Source organism: Athene noctua, chromosome 34 (assembly GCF_965140245.1).
Source record: "Athene noctua chromosome 34, bAthNoc1.hap1.1, whole genome shotgun sequence".
In the NCBI taxonomy this organism is placed as follows: Eukaryota; Metazoa; Chordata; class Aves; order Strigiformes; family Strigidae; genus Athene; species Athene noctua.
Window position 1 is genome coordinate 1,488,147 of NC_134070.1, and position 18,991 is coordinate 1,507,137.

The window sequence follows — 18,991 nt, forward strand, 5'->3', positions numbered from 1 at the left end:
CCCCTCCCTGTGTCCCCCCCTCCCCCGCTGGGGGGTGACATCACCACTAAATTATTGCAGCCCCCCGGGCACCAATTTGTTCCCATTTCCACCCAAAATCACCACTCCAGCTGCAGGGGGCTCCCAGGTGGCCCCATCCCCTGTGTCCCCAACCGGGGGCTCTCCTGTCCCCTCCACGTCCCCTCCCCCCCCAAATCCATCCTGGTTTTGGTTTGGTTTTTCCCTTTTTAAGCTTTTTTTTTTTCCTTTTTTTTTTTTTTTTTTTTTTCATATTGAAAAGCCACGCCCGGGCGAGGAATAAACCCGGGATGTAAAGCCACCACCGTGTCCCTTGTCCCCTTCCTGTCCCCATGGCTCCCCTGGGGTCCCCCCCCCATGGTCTTTGTGGGTCCCCTTGAGGTCCCTTTGCCATTTTGGGGTCCCCTTGTCCCTTCCAGGCCCTCACGGGAGGGGGGTGGGGGGGTCCTACCTGTGTCCCCCCACTTCTAGATGTCCCCATGTCCTTTGTTTCCCCAGTGTCCCTCTTGGGGTCTGCCAGTCCTTGTGTCACTTTTGGTGACCCCCCCCCCCAAGTCCCCTCTGGGTCCCCCTGCCATAAGGTCCTTTCTGGGGTCACCCATGTCCCCTCCCTGTGTCCCCAAAGCCACCCGAGGGACCCAGCTCCATCCAGTGCAGCCGCTGCAGCTTTAATGATTTGGGGACACGGGGACACGCCAGCCCCTGGGTGACACTTTGGTGACATGGTGACACCATGGGGATGTGGTAGAACAGTGGAGTAGTGGCACTTTGGGGACACAGTGACACTCTGGAGTGGTGGCACCACAGGAACAGGGTAGCACAGTGGCGTGGTGGCACTTTGGGGACACAGTGGCACCGGGAGGTGGTGGCACTTGGCATAACAGGCTTCAGGGGGTGGTGGCACCTTGGGGACAGGGGCTCCAGTGGGTGGTGGCACAGTGGCACTTCGGGGACATGATATCCCTGGGGGGTGGTGGCATTTGGCAGGACGAGCTCCAGGGGGATGGTGGGGACACCTTGGGGACACAGGCTCCGGAGGGTGGTGTCACCTCGCAGGCAGGGTAGCCCCAGTGCTTGGTGGCACTTTGGGGACAGGGTGGCACTGCCTCAGGCCTGGCACTCCGACGACTTCTGGGTGGCCTGTGGGGACAGACAGGGGACTTAGGAATAGAGCCGGGGGGCGTGTGTGTGTGTGTCCCCATTCCCCCACCCCCCCCAGGGGACCCCCCCCCCCCATGTCCCTGTCCCCTCCCCAAGGAGACTCACCTGTCCCAAGTGTCCCTGTCACCCCCCCCAGGGCACCCAAGTGTCACCCATTTCCCTGTCATGTTCCGTCCCCCCCCCTCCAGGGGACCCCCATGTCCCCCCCTTTTCCCTCCCCCGGGGACCCAGGTGTTGTGTGTGTGTCCCCACCCCGAGGGGACCCCGATGTCCCCCCCCCCCCCCCCAGGGGACCCCCCCATCGATGCAGACCTTGGTGACGCTGACGCCCGTGAGCGCCTCGACGGTGGCGGGCAGGCGGGTGACAACGTCCAGGATCTCCCCCGGGAGCCGTGACACCCCGATGTCCCCAGAGCCACCGGCCACCAGCGTCACTCGGCGCGTCCCCAACAGCGGCTGCGCCACCGCCTCTGCCACCTGTCCCCAAAACGGCGCGTTTCACCCCAAAAATCCGCCCGCAGCACCACCAAATCCCACCCCCCCCATCCCCATTCCAAAATCATCACGTTTCACCCCAAAATAATCTATCAGTACCCTCAAACCCTGGGATCCAGGTCCCCAAAAATCCCAGATTTTGCCCCAAAATTTGCCCACAGCACCCCAAAATCCCTCCAGCTCCAGAAGGCGCTTGAAATCTCTGTATTTCACCCCAAAAATTGCCCTGCGGTACCCCCAGATTTACCTACCTGTTTGCCCAAATCCCCTCATTTCACCCCAAAACCTGTTCCAATCTCTCCTGTTCCTAAATCGCCAAGTTTCACCTCAAAATATTCCCTCAGGACCCCAAAGTACCCCAAGTTCCCCCCCAGGGACCCCCCAAACCACCCCCACCCCATATGAGGGACCCCAAATCCATGGGGGGACCCCAAAAATCCTTCCTTGAGGCCACCAGATACCCCAGAGGGACCCCAAAGCCCCCAGGGACCCCCCCAAACTGCCCCCACCCTATTAAGAGGGACCCCAAATCTGGGGGGGAACCCCAAAACCACCCCAAAAATCTCTCCTTGAGGCCACCAGATACCCCAGAGGGACCCCAAAACCCCCAAACTGCCCCCGCCCCACAGGAGAGACCCCAAAACACCCCAGGGACCACCCCCACTCCAGAGGAGGGACCCCAAATAAATGGGGGGGGACCCCAAAATACCCCATAGCAATGCCCAGGTACCCCAGAGGGACCTCAAATCCCCCCTGAGACCCTCTGAAGTGCCCCCACACCCTAGGAGGGACCCCAAATTACCCCCTGGAGACCCCCAGATACCCCATTATGACCCCAAATCTTCCCCTGGGGCCCCCCAAAACCACCCCTACTCCATAGGAGGGACCCCAAATCCCCCCCCAGGACCCTTCAAACCATCCCCACACCCTAGGAGGGACCCCAAATTACCCCCTGGTGACCCCCGGATACCCCATTATGGCCCCAGTTTCCCCCAGGGATCCGCAAATCCCCCCTAGGGCACCCCAAAACCACCCCTACTCCATAGAAGGGACCCCTGAAATCCCCCCTTGGGGCCCCAAATTCCCCCGCAGGACCCTTCAAACCACCCCCACCCCATAGGAGGAACCCCCAAATTACCCCCTGGTGACCCCCGGATACCCCATTAGGACCCCAGGTCCCCTCAGGGATCCCCAAATTCCCCCTGGAGCACCCCAAAACCACCCCTACTCCATAGCAGGGACCCCAAATCCCCCCCCCAGGACCCTTCAAACCATCCCCACACCCTAGGAGGGACCCCAAATTACCCCCTGGTGACCCCCGGATACCCCATTAGGACCCCAGGTCCCCGCAGGGATCCCCAAATTCCCCCTGGAGCACCCCAAAACTACCCCCACCCCACAGAAGGACCCCCTAAATTACCTGGGAACACCGAGATGCCTCATTATGACCCCAAATCCTCCCTGGGGCACCCCAAAACCACCCCTACTCCATAGGAGGGACCCCAAACCCATGGGGGAACCCCTGAAATCCCCCCTTGAGACCCCCAGGGACCTCAAATCCACCCCAGGGACCCCCAGATTCCCCCCCAGGATCCTTCAAACCACCCCCACCTCCACAGGAGGGACCCCCAAACTGATGGTTGGAAGGGGGGGACCCCCCAAAATACCTGGGGGAGCCGCTGCAGCACCATGTCGACGACGGCGGCCTCCTGGTACTGCCCGAAGGCCTCGGCCTTGGCCGCCGTCTGCGCCGCCTCCGCCCGCGCCCGGGCGGCCACCGCCGCTGCCCGCGCCGCCCCCGTCACCTGCGCCCCCCCCCCGGGGAAGAGTGGGTGCCCCGCCCCACGGCCCCGCCCCTCCCTATGGCCCCGCCCCACCCGGTCCCTCCACTCTATGGCTCCACCTCCCCCGGGTGTGCTTGTCCTACAGCCTCGCCCCTCCCTATAGCTCCGCCCCCCCAGCTCCACCCATCACATGGGTCCTGCTGTGGCTCCACCCACACACATGTGGGTCCTCCCCATGGCTCCGCCCACTCTATGGCTCCACCCACCCACATCTGGGCCCCTATGACTCCACCCACTCTGGCTCCGCCCACCCACACCCAGGTCCCTCATGGCTCCACCCGTCCCTAGGACTCCGCCCCCTGGCCAGTCACCAGGGTCCCCCCACCCTATGGCTCTGCCCCTCCAAAACTCCACCCCTTCCCTATGGCTCCACCCCCTTTTGGGCTCCACCCCCGAAGGCTCCACCCCCCCTACTCACCTTCATGGCCTCGGCCTCAGCCTCCGCCTGCATCATCATCTGGGACCTGCAGAGGGGCGGGGCTTGAGGGGGCAGAGCTTTGAGGTGGGTGGGGCTTGAGGGGGCAGAGCTTCGAGGTGGGTGGGGCTTGAGGGGGGCAGAGCTTCGAGGTGGGTGGGGCTTGGGGAAGGGGTGAGGCCTCCCATTGAGGGTCTGGGCAAGGTGATAAGGGGGGTGTGGCCTGGTGAGTTGAAGGCGTGGCCTTCCCAGAGGAGTGTGGCCTATAAGAGGGCAGTCTCCTCTTAAACAGGTCATGACTTCAGTGTGATGGGGCCCACCCATATGGGGGTGTGGTTTACTGGAAGGGGACAGGGCTCCCTTCAAAAAGGCACCACCCCCTTTAAAAAGGGCGTAACTTCAGAGCGGTGGGGCCCAGTACCTGGGAGCACAGCGCCCCTTTAAAGCATGTGACTACCATTAAAAGGGGCAGGGCGTCACCCAAAGTGGTGGGACCCTCCAAGGTGAGGGTGTGGCTTGGTAGGCTGGGGTGTGGCTCCTCCTTAAAGGGGCAAGGCTCCCTTAAAGGGGGTATGGCATCACTGTAAGTGGTGGGACCCACCAAAGTGGGGATGTGGCTTCTCTTTAAAGGGGCGAGGCATCCCTTAAAGGGGTCATGCTTTCACTCAAGGTGGGGGTACCCCCAGCTGGAGATGGGGCTCGCCGGGGAAGGGTCGGGGCTCACCGCTGGGCCTCGGCCAGGCGCTCGAGGCGGTAGCGCTCGGCCTCGGCGGGTTTGCGGACGGTGGCCTCCAGCTCCCGCTCGCGGCGGCCGATCTCATGCTCCTGCAGCTGCGCCTGCTGCGCCCGTTCCACCACCAGCACCTGCGCCCGCTGCTCCTCGATCTGCTGCTTCGTCCTCGCCACCTGCACCCACAGCACCCCTCAGCCCCGCGACGGCACCCGGGGGGCTGGCAGGGGGATGTGGGGGGACACTCTGGCATCTGGGGGGCAGGACCCAGGCAAGTGGGAGAATTCAGGCACCCCAGGGGGCCTCTGGTGTTAGGGGGGGACCCAAGGTGCTGGGGAGACGCAGGTGTCCATGGGGGTTTGAGGCATCTGGGGGGGACCCAGGCGTCACCCAGGTGTTCAGGGGGGACTGAGGCATCTGGGGGGGGGACCCAGGCGTGACCCAGGTGTTCAGGGGGGACTGAGGCATCTGGGGGGGGACCCAGGTGTGACCTAGGTGTCCATGGGGGATTGAGGCATCTAGGGGGGACCCAGGTGTGACCCAGGTGTTCAGGGGGGACCCAAGCATCCCAGGTGACACCCAGGTCTTAAGGGGCACCCCAGAATCTAGGGGATGCAGGTATTCAGGGAGCACCCAGACATCTGGGGAGGGACCCAGGCCCCCCACAGAGGCACCCAGATCTCCTAGAGAAGGGACCTTCGTGTCCAAGACACCATCAAGGAGGGACTCGGGTATGTGGGGGGGTCCCAGGTGACCCAGGAGGGGTCTCAAACATCGCAGGGAGAAGACCTTGGTGTTTGCGGGGGCACACCCAGGTGTCTTGGGGGGACAGCGAGGGGTCGGCTGTACCTGCAGCTGGTAAGCCAGGTCGGCCTGGGCCTTGCGGGCGCTGACGGCGGCGTCGCACAACGCCTGCTGCACCTGGAAGTCGCGCTGGGCCTGCGCCATCGCCGTCTCGCTCAGCAGCTGCGCCGAGACCTGCTCCTGGCGCGCCCGGGCCTCCTGCGGGGACACGGGGACGTGGGGACAAGGAGGGACGCGGGGGGACACTGAGGGCTGTGGGGATGGGGGACCACGTGTGGAGATGGGGGACGCCGGGGCACAGTGACACCATGGGACTGGAGAGGTGTGGGGACACTGGGGGAACACTGCAGCGTGAGGGGACAAGGGGGATTCTGGGAAACCAGAGGACATGGGGACATTGAGGGGGACACAGGAGGACACCAGGGGTTGGGGGACATGAGGAGACTGGGGGGGTCTAAGGACATTAGAGGGGGACGGGGAGGCATATGGGGAACACTGGGGGACGTTGGGGAACACCACAGGATGGGGGGGGGGGGGACATTGGGGACACCAGGGAACAAGGGGGATACTGGGAAACCAGAGGACATGGGGGGGATATATGTGGACACAGGGGGACACCGGGGGTTGGGTGACATGGGGAGACTTGGGGAAGGGTCCAAGGACATTGGAGGGGGATGTGGAGACATTTGGGGACCCTGGGGACAGTGCGGGGTGGCCGCTGGCACACTGAGGGGGGAATTCGAGACCTCAGTGAGGGAATGGGGGGGACATGGGCATAGGTGGGACTGGGGGGGCCCCCAGAGAGCCCCAGGGGTGACAGAGGTGACAGTCTCACGCGGATGCCGGCGTCCCGCTTGGCCTCGGCCTCCCCGACGCGGGCGTCGCGCTGGACCTGCGCCGTGCGGCCCTTCCCCAGCGAGTGCAGGTAGTCCTGGGGACAGAGGGGGGGGACACACAGGGACACCGTCACACCCCGACTCCGGCCAGCCCTGCCCCAGCAAGCGCCGGTGGCCCTGGGGACAGCCCCGTCCCCGTCCCTGTCTGGATGTCCCCAGCCTCTGCACCCACCCTGCTGACCCCGTTCCCACTCTGGGACAGCGTCCGTGTCCCCGTTCCAGTGTCCCTGTCCCCATACCACCGTTCCTTTGTCCCAATATTTCTGTTGCTCTGTCCCCACGTCCCTTTTTCTGTGACCCTGTGTCCCTGTCCCCATACCACCGTTCCTCTGTCCTTTTTTCAATATTTCCGTCCCCACTTCTGTCCCCACGTCCCTTTTCGTGTGACTCTGTGTCCCTGTCCCCATCTCCCTGTCCCCACACCACCATTCCTCTGTCCTTGTCCCAATATTTCTGTCTGTGTCCCCTTCTCTGTCCCCATGTCCCTTTTTCTGTGGCCCTGTGTCACTGTCCCCATACCACCATTCCTCTTTGTCCCAATATTTCCGTCCCTGTGTCCCCCTCTGTCCCCACCCCTGGGATCACTGTTCCCCGCCCCACAGCTCCCTGTACCCCCCATGTCCCCAGCGCCACCAACCACACTAATGTCTCTGTCCCCACCATGTCCCCATGTCCCTGGTGCCACACGGCCACTACAACTCTCTTTCAGGGTGTAGCTGACACCCTTGTCCCCTCATGTTCCCCCTCATGTCACTGTCCCCGGTGCCACCTGCTCATCATGGATGTTCTCTGGGGTGTCCCTAACTATGCTGACACCCTTGTCCCCTCGTGTGTCCCCCCGGTGCCACCTGCTCATCGTGGATGTTCTTGGGGTGTCCCTAACTATGCTGACACCCTTGTCCCCTTGTGTCCCCCCCCCCAGTGCCACCTGCTCATCGTGGATGTTCTTTGGGGTGTCACTGACCATGCTGACACCCTTGTCCCCTTGTGTGTCCCCCCCGGTGTCACCTGCTCATCGTGGATGTTCTTTGGGGTGTCACTGACCATGCTGACACCCTTGTCCCCTCGTGTCCACCCCCCCGGTGCCCCTTGCTCATCGTGGATGTTCTTTGGGGTGTCGCTGACCATGCTGACACCCTTGTCCCCTCGTGTGTCACCCCCGGTGCCACCTGGTCATCGTGGATGTCCTTCAGGGTGTAGCTGACCACGCTGATCCCCATGTTGACGAGGTCGGACGAGGCCACGTTGAAAACTTGTTCTGAAAACTTCTGCCGGTCCTTGTAGATCTCCTGGGTGAGGGGCATGGGGCGGGGCTTAGGGTGGGTGGAGCCTCGGGGGGGGTGTGAGGCTTCCAAGAGGGAGTGGCTGGCCCCACCCTTCTCACCTCCACGGTCATGTGGGCCATGATGGCACGTTGGTGGCCCTCGAGGGTCTCCAGGGCGATCTGGGCGATCTCGCTCTCTGACTTGCCCAGGAACATCTGGCAGGCGGCCGCCAGCATCTCCTTGTTCTGCCCTTGGATCTTCACCTACACCCCGGGGGAACGCCTGGCCTTGCACACGCGCTTTGCATGCTCGCACGCTCCCCGAGCGGAGCCCAACCGCCCTGCGCGGCCCCTTTAAGAGCTTGTTATGTCAGTGCCCTTTTAAGAATGCTACCTGGCCTCTCACAGTGGGCCCCACCACATCATGCCCCTTTTAAAGGGCTGTTGCCCCTGCCGGGGTGGGGTGTAACCACCATGGCAGTGCCGCTTTAAGAGGACCCCCAGAGCAACACTGGGTGGGGTCCACCTCTTAAAAGGGGCTGTCCTGGGGAGGGGTGGTGGCAACTGTAGGGACACGCGTGGGGTGGGGACACGGGGACACACACACACACACACGGGGGTACCTGGGCGATGCCGGTGACGGAGATGGGGACGCCGTGGCGGGTGTAAACCTTCTCACTGCGCACGTTCAGGGTCAGGGTGTTCAGGGAGATCCTGGGGGGGGGGGGGGAGAGGACGGGCCACGCCGGTGTCACCCCGTGTCACACCCCCCCCGCCATGTCCCTGCTGTCCCACCCCCCCCTACATCACCCCCCGTGTCACCACGTCCCCCCCTCGCCGCCCTGTTCCCCCGCAATGTCCCCCACTCCCCCCCCCATTGCTGCCACCCTGCGTGTGTGTCCCCCCCCCTCGGTGTGTCCCCCCCCGGTGTCCCCTCACCGCTGGATCTGCTGCAGACACGGCACCACCAGCACCCGCCCCCCGGCCACCATCACGGGGGGGCTGCGGCAGAAACCTGGGGGGGGGGGGGGGACGGACACAGAAATAAAGGTGGGGAGGGAACACCAGGAGGCTGAGGGACGGGGTGGGGGGAGCCCCCCCCCGACTCACCCGACACCACCATGGCCTCGTTGGGGCCACACGTGAAAAACATCTCGGCGGGGACCTGCGGAGAGACCCGGGATGAGCCCCCCGGACCCACGATCCCCCCCCGCACCCCAGGGCCGGATCCCCCCACCTCGGCCGCTCCGGTCCTCCCGTTGCGGCGCGGCCCCACCCGCCGCGGAACCACCACTATCCCGACAGCCCCTAGGGCAACCACCGCCCTGCTCTGTTCTACCCGGCGACTCGTGACGCTGAGAGCTTCTCGTTATTCCATTGGCTGAGACGCGAAGGCGGGAAAGGGGTTTGTGAGGGGAAGGGGGAGGCCCGGCGCCGCCATTTTGGGTGGGGGCTGAGGCGCTGCAGCCGCCTCCGTGGGGCGGGAGCGGGGCCGGGGAGGGGCGAAAGGGCTGGAAAAAGCTCCGGGTGTTGCTCTGGGGCCTCCTGGGGTTGTGCAGAGGCACTAACGGAGGCCTCCCGGTGTTACTGTAGGGTCTCCTGGGGCTGGACCCAAACACCAACACCGACCTCCGGCTGTGTGGGGTTGGTCGCCGCGGAATGAAGTGGGAGATTTTATCCCCAGGCGGGCGATTGGGTTTGGCACCAAAAATCCTCCGCAAGAAAACTCCCCAAACCAAACGGGAGATTAGAAAAATTACATCAGTTTATTGCAGCGCAGGGTGCACGGGGGATTTCTCTTCCTAACACCCGCACCGACAGGACTTCCTGCGTTAGATTTATACATAAAATTTGCAAAGTTTGCAATTTTCCAACCCCCATCCTCTCTGCGGTGATTGGTTGGTAGTTTCCATAAAATTATAATATTGCTGACACAATGCTTCTACTACGACACATGCTTAGGGGAAGGGTCATCACCAGGGCAGGGATTTTCTTGACCTGTAAGCAGGATTTTTAGTATTATAATGAAGAATTGGAGAATTTTTAAAATTATAATGAATATAATACAATTTAGAATTATAATGAGGAACAACAGGCTGAGCTCAACTGGGGGAGTTTCACTGAGGGCAAATGCCGGGGGCTGCCCTTGGGCCACAACAACCCCCAGCAGGGCTACAGGCCTGGGGAGGAGTGGCTGGAGAGCGGCCAGCCAGAGAGGGACTGGGGGGTTAATCGATGGATAACGAGCCAGCAGGTGCCCAGGGGGCCAAGGAGGCCAATGGCATCCTGGCTTGTGTCAGCACCAGCGTGGCCAGCAGGGACAGGGAAGGGATCTGCCCCCTGGGGAGGCCGCCCCTCGATTCCTGGGCTCAGTGTTGGGCCCCTCACCCCAAAAAGGCCATTGAATGACTCGAGCGTGGCCAGAGAAGGGCAACGGAGCTGGGGCAGGGTCTGGAGCACAGGTCTGCTGGGGAGCGGCTGGGGGAACTGGGGGGGTTCAGTCTGGAGCAGAGGAGGCTGAGGGGAGACCTCCTGGCCCTCTGCAACTCCCTGCCAGGAGGGGGCAGAGAGGGGGGGTGAGTCTCTGGAGCCAAGGCCCCAGCGCCAGGCCCCGAGGGAATGGCCTCAAGCTGCCCAGGGCAGGGTCAGGCTGGCTCTGAGGAAGGATTTCTGTGCAGAAGGGGCTGTTGGGCGTTGGAATGGGCTGCCCAGGGCAGGGGGGAGTCCCCGGGATCCCTGGGGGGGTTGAAGAGTCGGGCTGAGCCAGCGCTGAGGGATCTGGGGGGGCTGGGAAGGGTCAGGGTGAGGGTCATGGTGGGGCTGGAGGAGCTTCAGGGGCTTTTCCAACCCGGATGATTCTGGGATTGTGTGGCAGTTGGCTACTGGCTGAGTTCAAACCACGACAGATGAAAACAAAGGCACTGCGAGAGGACTGCTAGTACAGACTTTAGGACCACGTGAACCACCTGTTGCCTATTTTCCTCCTCCATTTTTGCCATATTTCCTCATATTGCCATATTTCCTCCTCCTCCTCCTCCTCCCAGTGACTAAAGGAACTCCTTTTGCATTAGAGCAATAGCAGCAGCAGCTGAAATGGTAGAAAAAACCCAAGACAATTGTCCTGGGACATCCACTGACCGCCTGTGTACCCCATGAAGTAGAGAGATTGTTAAAATAATATGCAGAAAAAGCTCGATCTCCTCCGAGGGTGCAGAGATACGAGAAAATTCTGGTATTGCCTGATAATCTGAAATTGGAAAGGTACTGCACATTGAACCCTGCCACCCTCATGCCTTTACCCTCTGGTGGAGAACAAGTTAACCATGACTGTGTTCCAACTATTAGGTGAAACCAGCAGACCGTTGGATGATTTGAAGGATCAACCTTTGGATAACCCTGACCTGAACCTCTTCACGGGCAGCTCCTCCTGTTATGAAAAAGGCCAAAGACGAACCGGTTTCGCAGTGACTACGGAAACGCAGGTACTGGTGGCGGGACCTTTCCCTGCACCTTTAGGGGCACAGGGAACGGAAATAATCGCCGTTACAGATGCTGTTAAATATGCAATTGGGACAAGAATTGATATTTATAGGGACTCTAAATATGCCTTTGGTATCTGCTATGTAACTGGGACATTATGGAGAGAATGGAGTTTCTTATCAGCAGGGAAGTCTCGTGGAAAGCAGATCGAGGAATTATTAGAGGCGATACAACCCCCCTCAGAAGTTCCTGTCGTGTACATAAAAGCACATACTCAGAGGCAAGATGTGATTTCGAAAGGAAATTTTTTAGCTGACCAAGCAGCCAGAGCTGCAGCGCGACAGGTTGTGTCCATCACGTCACTCTCGCAACATGAGGCGACATCTGAATTCCCGGATATAAATAAATTCTGTGAAGAGCTCCCTGATGAAGAAAAGGAGCAGTGGATCCGGCGTGGAGCCCAGCGACGAGGAGGACCGTGGATGCTCAATAATAAGCCTTTTCATCCAAAAAGGTATTTATTGCACGATGGTGTCATGAAAAATCTCATGGGGGGCCAGAGAGCTTCATGCTCTGGATTCAAAGACTTTGGGCTGCCCCAGGAATTTGTGCAGCAGCCAAAAGAATCTGTGAAGGATGTAAATTTTGTAAACAGTATGCTTCTGTACGAATTAAGGCTCCCAGTGGAAAAAAGGCCTCCAGCCACCTTTCCTTTTTCAAAAACTCCAAATGGATTACGCTGAAATGCCAAAAACAATGGCATGTGAGTGATAGCTGACCAGCTGACAGGATGGGTAGAAGCTTTTCCTACTAGGAAAAATGATTCAAAAGCAGTCGTAAAAATTTTACTGAGGGAAATAATTCTGAGGTACTGAAGTTACTGATTCTGATCGAGGGGCTCATTTCACAGCTGCAATTTTAATTCAAATTTATAAAACTTTAGGAATTTTTAGTCAACTTCATACTCCACATCACCCCCAATCATCCGGCCAAGTAGAACGAATGAACAGAACCTTAAAAGAAAAATTAGTTAAGGTTTGTAGCAGACTGGCCTAAAGTGGCCCAATGCTTTAAATTTAGTGTTGTGGGATATAAGGAACAGCCCAAGAGAGCCAACTGGGATTTCCCCAGCTGAAATTTTATTTGGGAGAAGACTTGCTGTGCCCGGTACGTACACGCCAGCAAAACCAGGTCTTTTGGATGGAGATGAACAGGTTACACAATATCTTTTATACTTGCAAAATTCTTTTTTTTCTTTTTTTTTTCAAATGCGTAATCACGCTTATTGGTATCAGGGAGTTACCCCCGAGATTCAGGTTCACGACATCCAACCAGGAGACAAAGTTTTCATTAAGAATTGTAAAAGGAAAAACAGATTAGAAGCAAAATGGGAAAGGCCGCCTGCTGTTGTGCTAACTTCTTTTTATGCTGTTAAGATATCTGGGAAAGGGACTCGGGTCCGTCCTTCTCACGCCCGCCAGGAGCCCGAAGCGTAAGGGACTGTTGTACAGAGTTAGTCTTGTCTGTACTTACCTGTATCTTTTCCTGGGGTGACACCTGTAGACAAAGTCTGCACTGAGATATCGGGATGCCAGTGTCAGTAGAACTGTTATTGTTTTAACGATTATAGTTATAATGGTCTGTGGGATTGTTTTATTTCAGTGTTGTATTGCCTGTTGTTCTTTTATGATGCAGAAAAGAGGGAGATGGGGAGTTATAAATAAGAGCGAGCGCAGGAATGTGATGAAAAAACCGAGGGAATTTGTAAACAGAGGGAATTTGTAAAAGGAACAAGCTTTTAGAAGACTCTTTTAATAGGATATTATTAATAGTAGGAATAATTGATAAATAGATACTGTCTTATTGGTTTAATTAATAGGGTACAGGTGCTCTAAGAACAACACTGACAGTTCGATGCCAATACCGCTCATTTGCCCCCCGTACAGCCCTCGTCAGGGCTGGCTTAAAACCCAGTCAAGCTGAATTACCAAAGATCAATCTTGGGTACTAAGTTTAAGACACAACAAAAGATAAGAAATAAGTGATCGGCTTGGAGAAAGCGATTTAGAAAGGCTGGGTAATTAAAAGTTAGACATAAACTAAGTATATGTTAAACAGGACATCCTGAGTTTTTCTCAGAAGTTTAAAAGTGAATTATGATGAAGATTGTTTAAGATGAGTAACCGTGCTGAGCAAAGACTGCACCAGTGAGCAGTGGCTTCAAAAGAAGAATTGGAACGGAAAGATGAGGATCAGCGGAAGCTGCGGGCTATAATGGACTTTTGAAACTGATGAAGAATCAAGAGCTGAGAGTTCGTGGGAAAACACTAAAAACTTTTGTAGCGCGTAATTTTCTGGAGAATCGTGTATATAGAATGAGGCGCTTTGGTGGTGGCCCAACTCGACTTGCTAATAAAGCAACCCCCGAGAGAGCCACAGCCTGGCAAAATTCTTTAACACTCCGTTTGTCACTCGGCCACACGGTGAATAGACGGGGGTTGTGCAGGAGGTCAGGAGGGGACACAACCAGGCAGACGACCCAACCTGCCCGGAGAGATCCCCGCCCCATCAGATTGTACTCGATGCTAAAAAGGCAAAAGAGAGGGTTGAGTGGGGCCGGCTCTTCCTCAGGCCCTGGCTGGGTGTCGCTGTCCCTGGGCTGAGGTGGTGTTGTGAGGCTCTCAAGAGAAACAGATAATAATTAAAAGATAATTAATTTTACAACAATCAGCCATCATTCAGAAAGGGCAGATCGACGTATCCGTGAAAGGAAAGAACTATCACTGCACAGACTCCTCGGATTTATCGACATTCCAAAAGGCTTGCTTCTTTGCCCAAAAAAGTGAGGGCTCTCAACCTTGAGGAATTTCCTTGGGCAGCATCCCGACCCAAGGGGACAGTCCTCGCCTGCAACCGTGCTGCTCGCGGGGGGACTGGCTCAGAACGGCTCCCCAGGGGCCTCCATCGGCACCAGAGCTGAATGTGGCCTGGGGTCAGTATCACCCTTATAGCCTGGGGGACCCGCTTCCTGTGAAGGGTCACCAGCACGAGGGACAGTGGGACCGAGGGACACGGGGTGACCCCGGGCTCCTGGCTGGGGGGTCCCGGGGATCCTCTGTCCCCTCCTCCGCCCCCCCCCAGCGCTGCCTCCGACGCTTTCGCTTTCTCTTCTCAACCTGCCCAGACGGGATCTGCCCGGCGACCGGTAGCGTCAGAGACGACTGCGGCTGCCATTGGCGGGCAGGGCGTGGCGCGGCCAATAGCGGAGAGGGGCCAACTGGAGGGCAGGGCTTGTCGGTGGGAGGGGTGGTGCTTATGGTGACAGCGCAGTGGAGCGGAGCAGCGCGATGGGCCCGGGCCGGGCGCTGGCTCTGGGGCTGCTGCTGGGGGTCCTGGGCGCGGCGGCGAGCGGTGAGCGGGGACCCGGGAGCCCCCCGGGCACCGGGACCCCCCTTGACTCCACCCCTCCATCCCCGGCACCGGGACCCCTCGGACCACCCCGCCCCCCCGTGCCCCGATCCCCGTCCTTGGCCCCGGGACCCTCCCCGCACCCCTCTGCCCGGCACCCCAGGTCTCCCGCCCCCCCGGACCCCCCTTTTCCTTGACACCGGGACCCCCCGGGCTCCCCTTCCCGGGAGCCAGGACCCCCCTCAGGACACCCCTCGCTGCCCCCATCGCCCCCAGTCCCGCCCCCCCGGTGCCCCTGACGCTGCCCCTTCCTCCGCCCCTGCTCCCCTGGGACCCCCCAGCCTCGCTGCCCACCCCCGGGCCCCCTCACCCCTGTCCCCCCCCACCCCTCACCACCCCCCGTGTCCCCGCAGGCCCCCACTCCCTGCGGTACTTCGATGTTGCGGTGTCGGAGCCCAGCCCGGGGGTGCCCGAGTTCGTGTCTGTGGCGTACTTGGACGGGAACCTCATCTCACGCTACGACAGCGAGACGGGGAGGGCCGTGCCCCGGGCGGGCTGGATGGAGAAAACCCTGCATGGGGATCACTGGGACACCCAGACGGAGAGAGGAATGACCAACCAGCAGTATCACCACGTGAACATGGACAGAGTGCGGGGCCGCTACAACCAGAGCGGGAGTGAGTGCGGGCTGGGACGGGCTCCGTGGGCCCCGGGCAGGACGGGGGCAGCTCTCGTGCCGGTGCCCGATCCCCCCAAAGCCTCCCGCAGGGCTGGAGTGGGGGGTGCTGCCGGGGGCTCCGCGCCCCACTGCAGGCCCAGGGCTGCCGCAGCCCCTCAGCCCCGTCTCGGGTTCTGTTTCAGGGGGTCAAACATTGCAGCAGATGTATGGCTGTGACATCCTGGAGGACGGGAGCAGCAGGGGGGTTTATCAGACGGCCTTTGATGGGCAGGACTTCATGGCCTTGGACGCAGACAAGATGACGCTCACCGCGACGGACACGACGGCACAAATGTCCAAGAGGGAGTGTGAGGCTGGGGCAGGTTTTCAGCTGCTGAAACACTTCCTGGAGAACACCTGCGTGGAGTGGCTGAAGAAATACGTGAGCTACGGGCGGGCCGTGCTGGAGAGGAAAGGTGAGGGCGAGCCGGGGGGCCGGGGAGCGGGTGCTGTGGGGCGTGTGCCGGCCCTCACCCGCACCCCCTCCCCAGAGCCCCCCACGGTCCGAGTGTCGGGGAAGGAGGCCGACGGGTTCCTGACCTTGTACTGCCGCGCTTACGGCTTCTACCCGCGGCCCATCGCCGTCAGCTGGCTGAAGGGCGGCGAGGTCAGGGACCAGGACACCGAGCGGGGCGGCGTCGCGCCCAACAGCGACGGCACCTACTACACCTGGGCCTCCATCGAGGCCCGCCCGGAGGAGAAGGACGAGTACCGGTGCCGCGTGGAGCACGCCAGCCTGCCCGAGCCCGGGCTCTTCGCGTGGGGTGAGCCCGGTGGCCTTGGGCACGGGGAGCGGTGGGCCGGGCTGGTTGCCCTCCCCCTCCTCACGGCCCTGCTCTCCCCCAGAGCCGGAGTCCAGCCTGTTGGCCATAGTGGCGGTGGTGGTTGTTGCCGTCGTGGCTGTCATCATCATCATCGCCGGATACGTCGCATGGAAGATCAAGTCAGGTAAAGCGCTGGGGCCGGCGAGGCAGAGGGGTGCGGGAGGAAGGCAGGGCCTGGGGGTCCGGGAGGGGCTGCGGGCAGGAGCTGCTGCTCTCTGGGGAGCCCCCGAGCCTGGCGGTGGAGTGCGGTGGATGCTGACGCCTCTTTCCCTCTGCAGGGAGGAAGGACAAGGACAACAACTCGGTGTCAAGTGAGTACCGGTCTGGCTCCAGCCGCTGCCCAGTGCCGGGGCCGTCTCCCGTCTCCTGGCTCTGGTTTCTGGCCGCTGCCGGCATTTCCCGCCCCCCCGTCCCCCCTGTGCCGCCCCTATTCCCAGCCCTGTAGCAGGGACGTGTGGGAGAGGTCGTGTCTCCCCTCCGGCGCTGGCGGCACCGTCACCGAGTCATGGAATCGTGGAATCCCGGGTTGGGAGGGACCTCAAGGATCTTCTGGTCCAACCCTCCTGGCACAAGCCCGGCCTGGACAAGGTGGCCCAGCCCCAGCCCAGCTGAATCTTCAAAGTGCCCAGAGTTGGGGAATCCACCCCTTCCCGGGGGAGATTATTCCGGTGGCTGCTTGTTCTCGATGTGAGAAATTTCCCGGTTGTGTCCCAGCGGCCTCTCCCCAGCAGAAACTTGTACCCGTTACCCCTCGTCTTTCCCATGAGCCTCCCCGTCACAAGGGAGTCGCCGTCTCCTCTGCAGCCCCCCTGACCACTGGGACGTGGGGGTAAGGTCTGCCCTGAGCCCCGCAGGAATCCCGGCAGGCAATGCCCACCGCTCGCCCCCGTCAGCCGAGCAGGTCCCTGTGTCGGAGCAGGCGACCGTCCTCCTCTCCCAGGGCTGCAGCGCGGCCGTGGCTCCCGGGCGGCTCCTGGCCCCTGCCCGTAGCCAGCCCAGGGCGGCAGCTCACGGTTCTTTCTCTCTCGCAGGCTCGGACGGGGGCTCTGGCAGCTCGGGCACAGGTACGGCGTGGGACAGGGGGGATGGACGGGGCGGCCCCAGCTCTCTGCTCCCCCGCGGGACCCGCAGCCGGAGCAACACGGGGCTGTGGGAGGGGGACACCGAGACCCCCAGAGCAGCGGGTTGGGGACAGGGTGGCCCTGGGTGACACCGTCTCTTCCTCTGGTCCCCACAGGTTTGATCGCCTGAGCGCTCAAGGAGGGGCCGGCGCGTGGCTGGATGCAGCCCCCTGCCCTCTCACCGGCCGGACGCAGAGAGAGGCCGTGGCTGTGGCGGTGGCTCTTCTGGCCGTGAACTTGCTGTTCGCAGAGGCTTTGGGAATCCTTAAAGACGAAAAGTTTGTTAAGTTGAAGTTTGTAATGCTAAAGTTTGTTCAGCTAAATCTGGTTGAGCTGAGGTTCGTTACAATCCAATTTGTTACGCTCAGATTTGTTAAGATCATGTTGGTTAGGCTCACGTTTGATAAGCTAAAGATCGTTTAGCTAAGGTACGTTAAGCTAAATTTCGTTAAGGTAAAATTTCAAAAGCTAAAGTTCATTAAGCTAAAGTTTTTTAAGGGAAAGTTTGTAACGCTAAATTGTGTAACACTAAAGTTTGTTTAGCTAAATTTTGTTAAGCTAAACTTCATTAAGGTCAAGTTTGTTAAGCTCAGGTTTGTTAAGCTAAATGTCGTTTAGCTAAGGTACGTTAAGCTATATTTCGTTAAGTTAAAAATTTTTAAGCTAAAGTTCGTTAAGCTCGAGTTTGTTAAACTGAAATTTTTTTAAGCTCACATTTCTTAAGCTAAAGGTCCTTAAGTTAAAGTTTGTTACGCTTACATTTGCTTAGCTAAATTTTTTTTAAGCTCAAATTTGTTATGCTCAAATTCTTTTAGCTCGTTTGTTTTGCTCAGGTTCGTTTACCTGTAGTTTTTTAAGATAAACTTTATTAAAGTAAAGTTCATTAAATTTTGTTAAGCCAAATTTTGTTAAGACGAAGTTCATCAAGGTCAAGTTTGTTAAACAAATTTCTTAAGATCACATTTGTTAAACTGAAGGTCGTTAAGCTAAATTTCATTCAGCTCAAGTTTGTTAAGCTTATGTTTTTTAAGCTCACGTTTGTTAAGCTCACGCTTGTTAAGCTCATGTCTGTTAAGCTAAAGGTGGTTTAGCTACAGTTCATTAAGCTAAAGTTCATTAAGTTAAAGTTAAATAAGTTAAAGTTTGTTAAAATCCGTTAAGTTAAAGTTCTTTAAATTAAAGTTCTTCAGTCTTTTTTTAACCCTCTTTGCTGATGCTTTTAAAACCCGTCACTGCCGTTATTACCGATGTATTTTCATTTTGAGGCTGCAACTGATTTCTGCTCCACGAGTACTTGCCCTGGCAAATAAAATAAACCCTTGTCCCCCCCTCGGGGGGCTGTGCCTCCTCTCCCGGGGCCTGGGCTGCTCTCGCAGCCTCGCCTCGAGCCTGGGCCGGTTTTGGCTGGGGTTGAGTTGATTTTCTGGCTCAGGGCCCAGCAGGGCGCGGTGTTGGGTGTTTGTGACCCCGGCAGCGTTGGTGACACAGCGATGGGCCTGAACAGCGTTGGCACAGCGTCAAGGCCGTCTCTGTCACTCGGCCACACGGTGAATAGACGGGGGTTGTGCAGGAGGTCAGGAGGGGACACAACCCGGCAGACGACCCAACCTGCCCGGAGAGATCCCCGCCCCATCAGATTGTACTCGATGCTAAAAAGGCAAAAGAGAGGGTTGAGTGGGGCCGGCTCTTCCTCAGGCCCTGGCTGGGTGTCGCTGTCCCTGGGCTGAGGTGGTGTTGTGAGGCTCTCGAGAGAAAGAGATAATAACTAACAGAAAATGTACTTTACAAAAATCGGTTGGCACTCCAGCTGAAG

The 18,991-nt window shown here is 59.0% G+C and overlaps 2 protein-coding genes across 2 annotated transcripts; one reads left to right on the forward strand and one right to left on the reverse strand.

Moving 5' to 3' along the window:
* Window positions 1–660: 660 nt before the first annotated feature.
* On the reverse strand, window positions 661–8,964 carry FLOT1 (flotillin 1). The gene is made up of 13 exons (XM_074930641.1): window positions 8,865–8,964; window positions 8,738–8,792; window positions 8,567–8,642; window positions 8,251–8,341; window positions 7,748–7,891; window positions 7,533–7,652; window positions 6,303–6,398; window positions 5,513–5,665; window positions 4,658–4,839; window positions 3,937–3,982; window positions 3,342–3,479; window positions 1,492–1,656; window positions 661–1,158 (listed from the first exon to the last, which is right to left on the reverse strand). Exons 2-13 carry the CDS (start codon window positions 8,778–8,780, stop codon window positions 1,126–1,128), a joined length of 1,287 nt encoding a protein of 428 aa, XP_074786742.1. The 5' UTR covers window positions 8,781–8,792; window positions 8,865–8,964; the 3' UTR covers window positions 661–1,125.
* A 5,452-nt stretch (window positions 8,965–14,416) lies between these two features.
* LOC141972683 (class I histocompatibility antigen, F10 alpha chain-like) lies at window positions 14,417–18,379 on the forward strand. Its single transcript, XM_074930648.1, has 8 exons — window positions 14,417–14,518; window positions 14,929–15,192; window positions 15,377–15,649; window positions 15,725–15,997; window positions 16,080–16,181; window positions 16,336–16,368; window positions 17,089–17,121; window positions 17,295–18,379. Exons 1-8 carry the CDS (start codon window positions 14,455–14,457, stop codon window positions 17,306–17,308), a joined length of 1,056 nt encoding a protein of 351 aa, XP_074786749.1. The 5' UTR covers window positions 14,417–14,454; the 3' UTR covers window positions 17,309–18,379.
* Window positions 18,380–18,991: the final 612 nt, after the last annotated feature.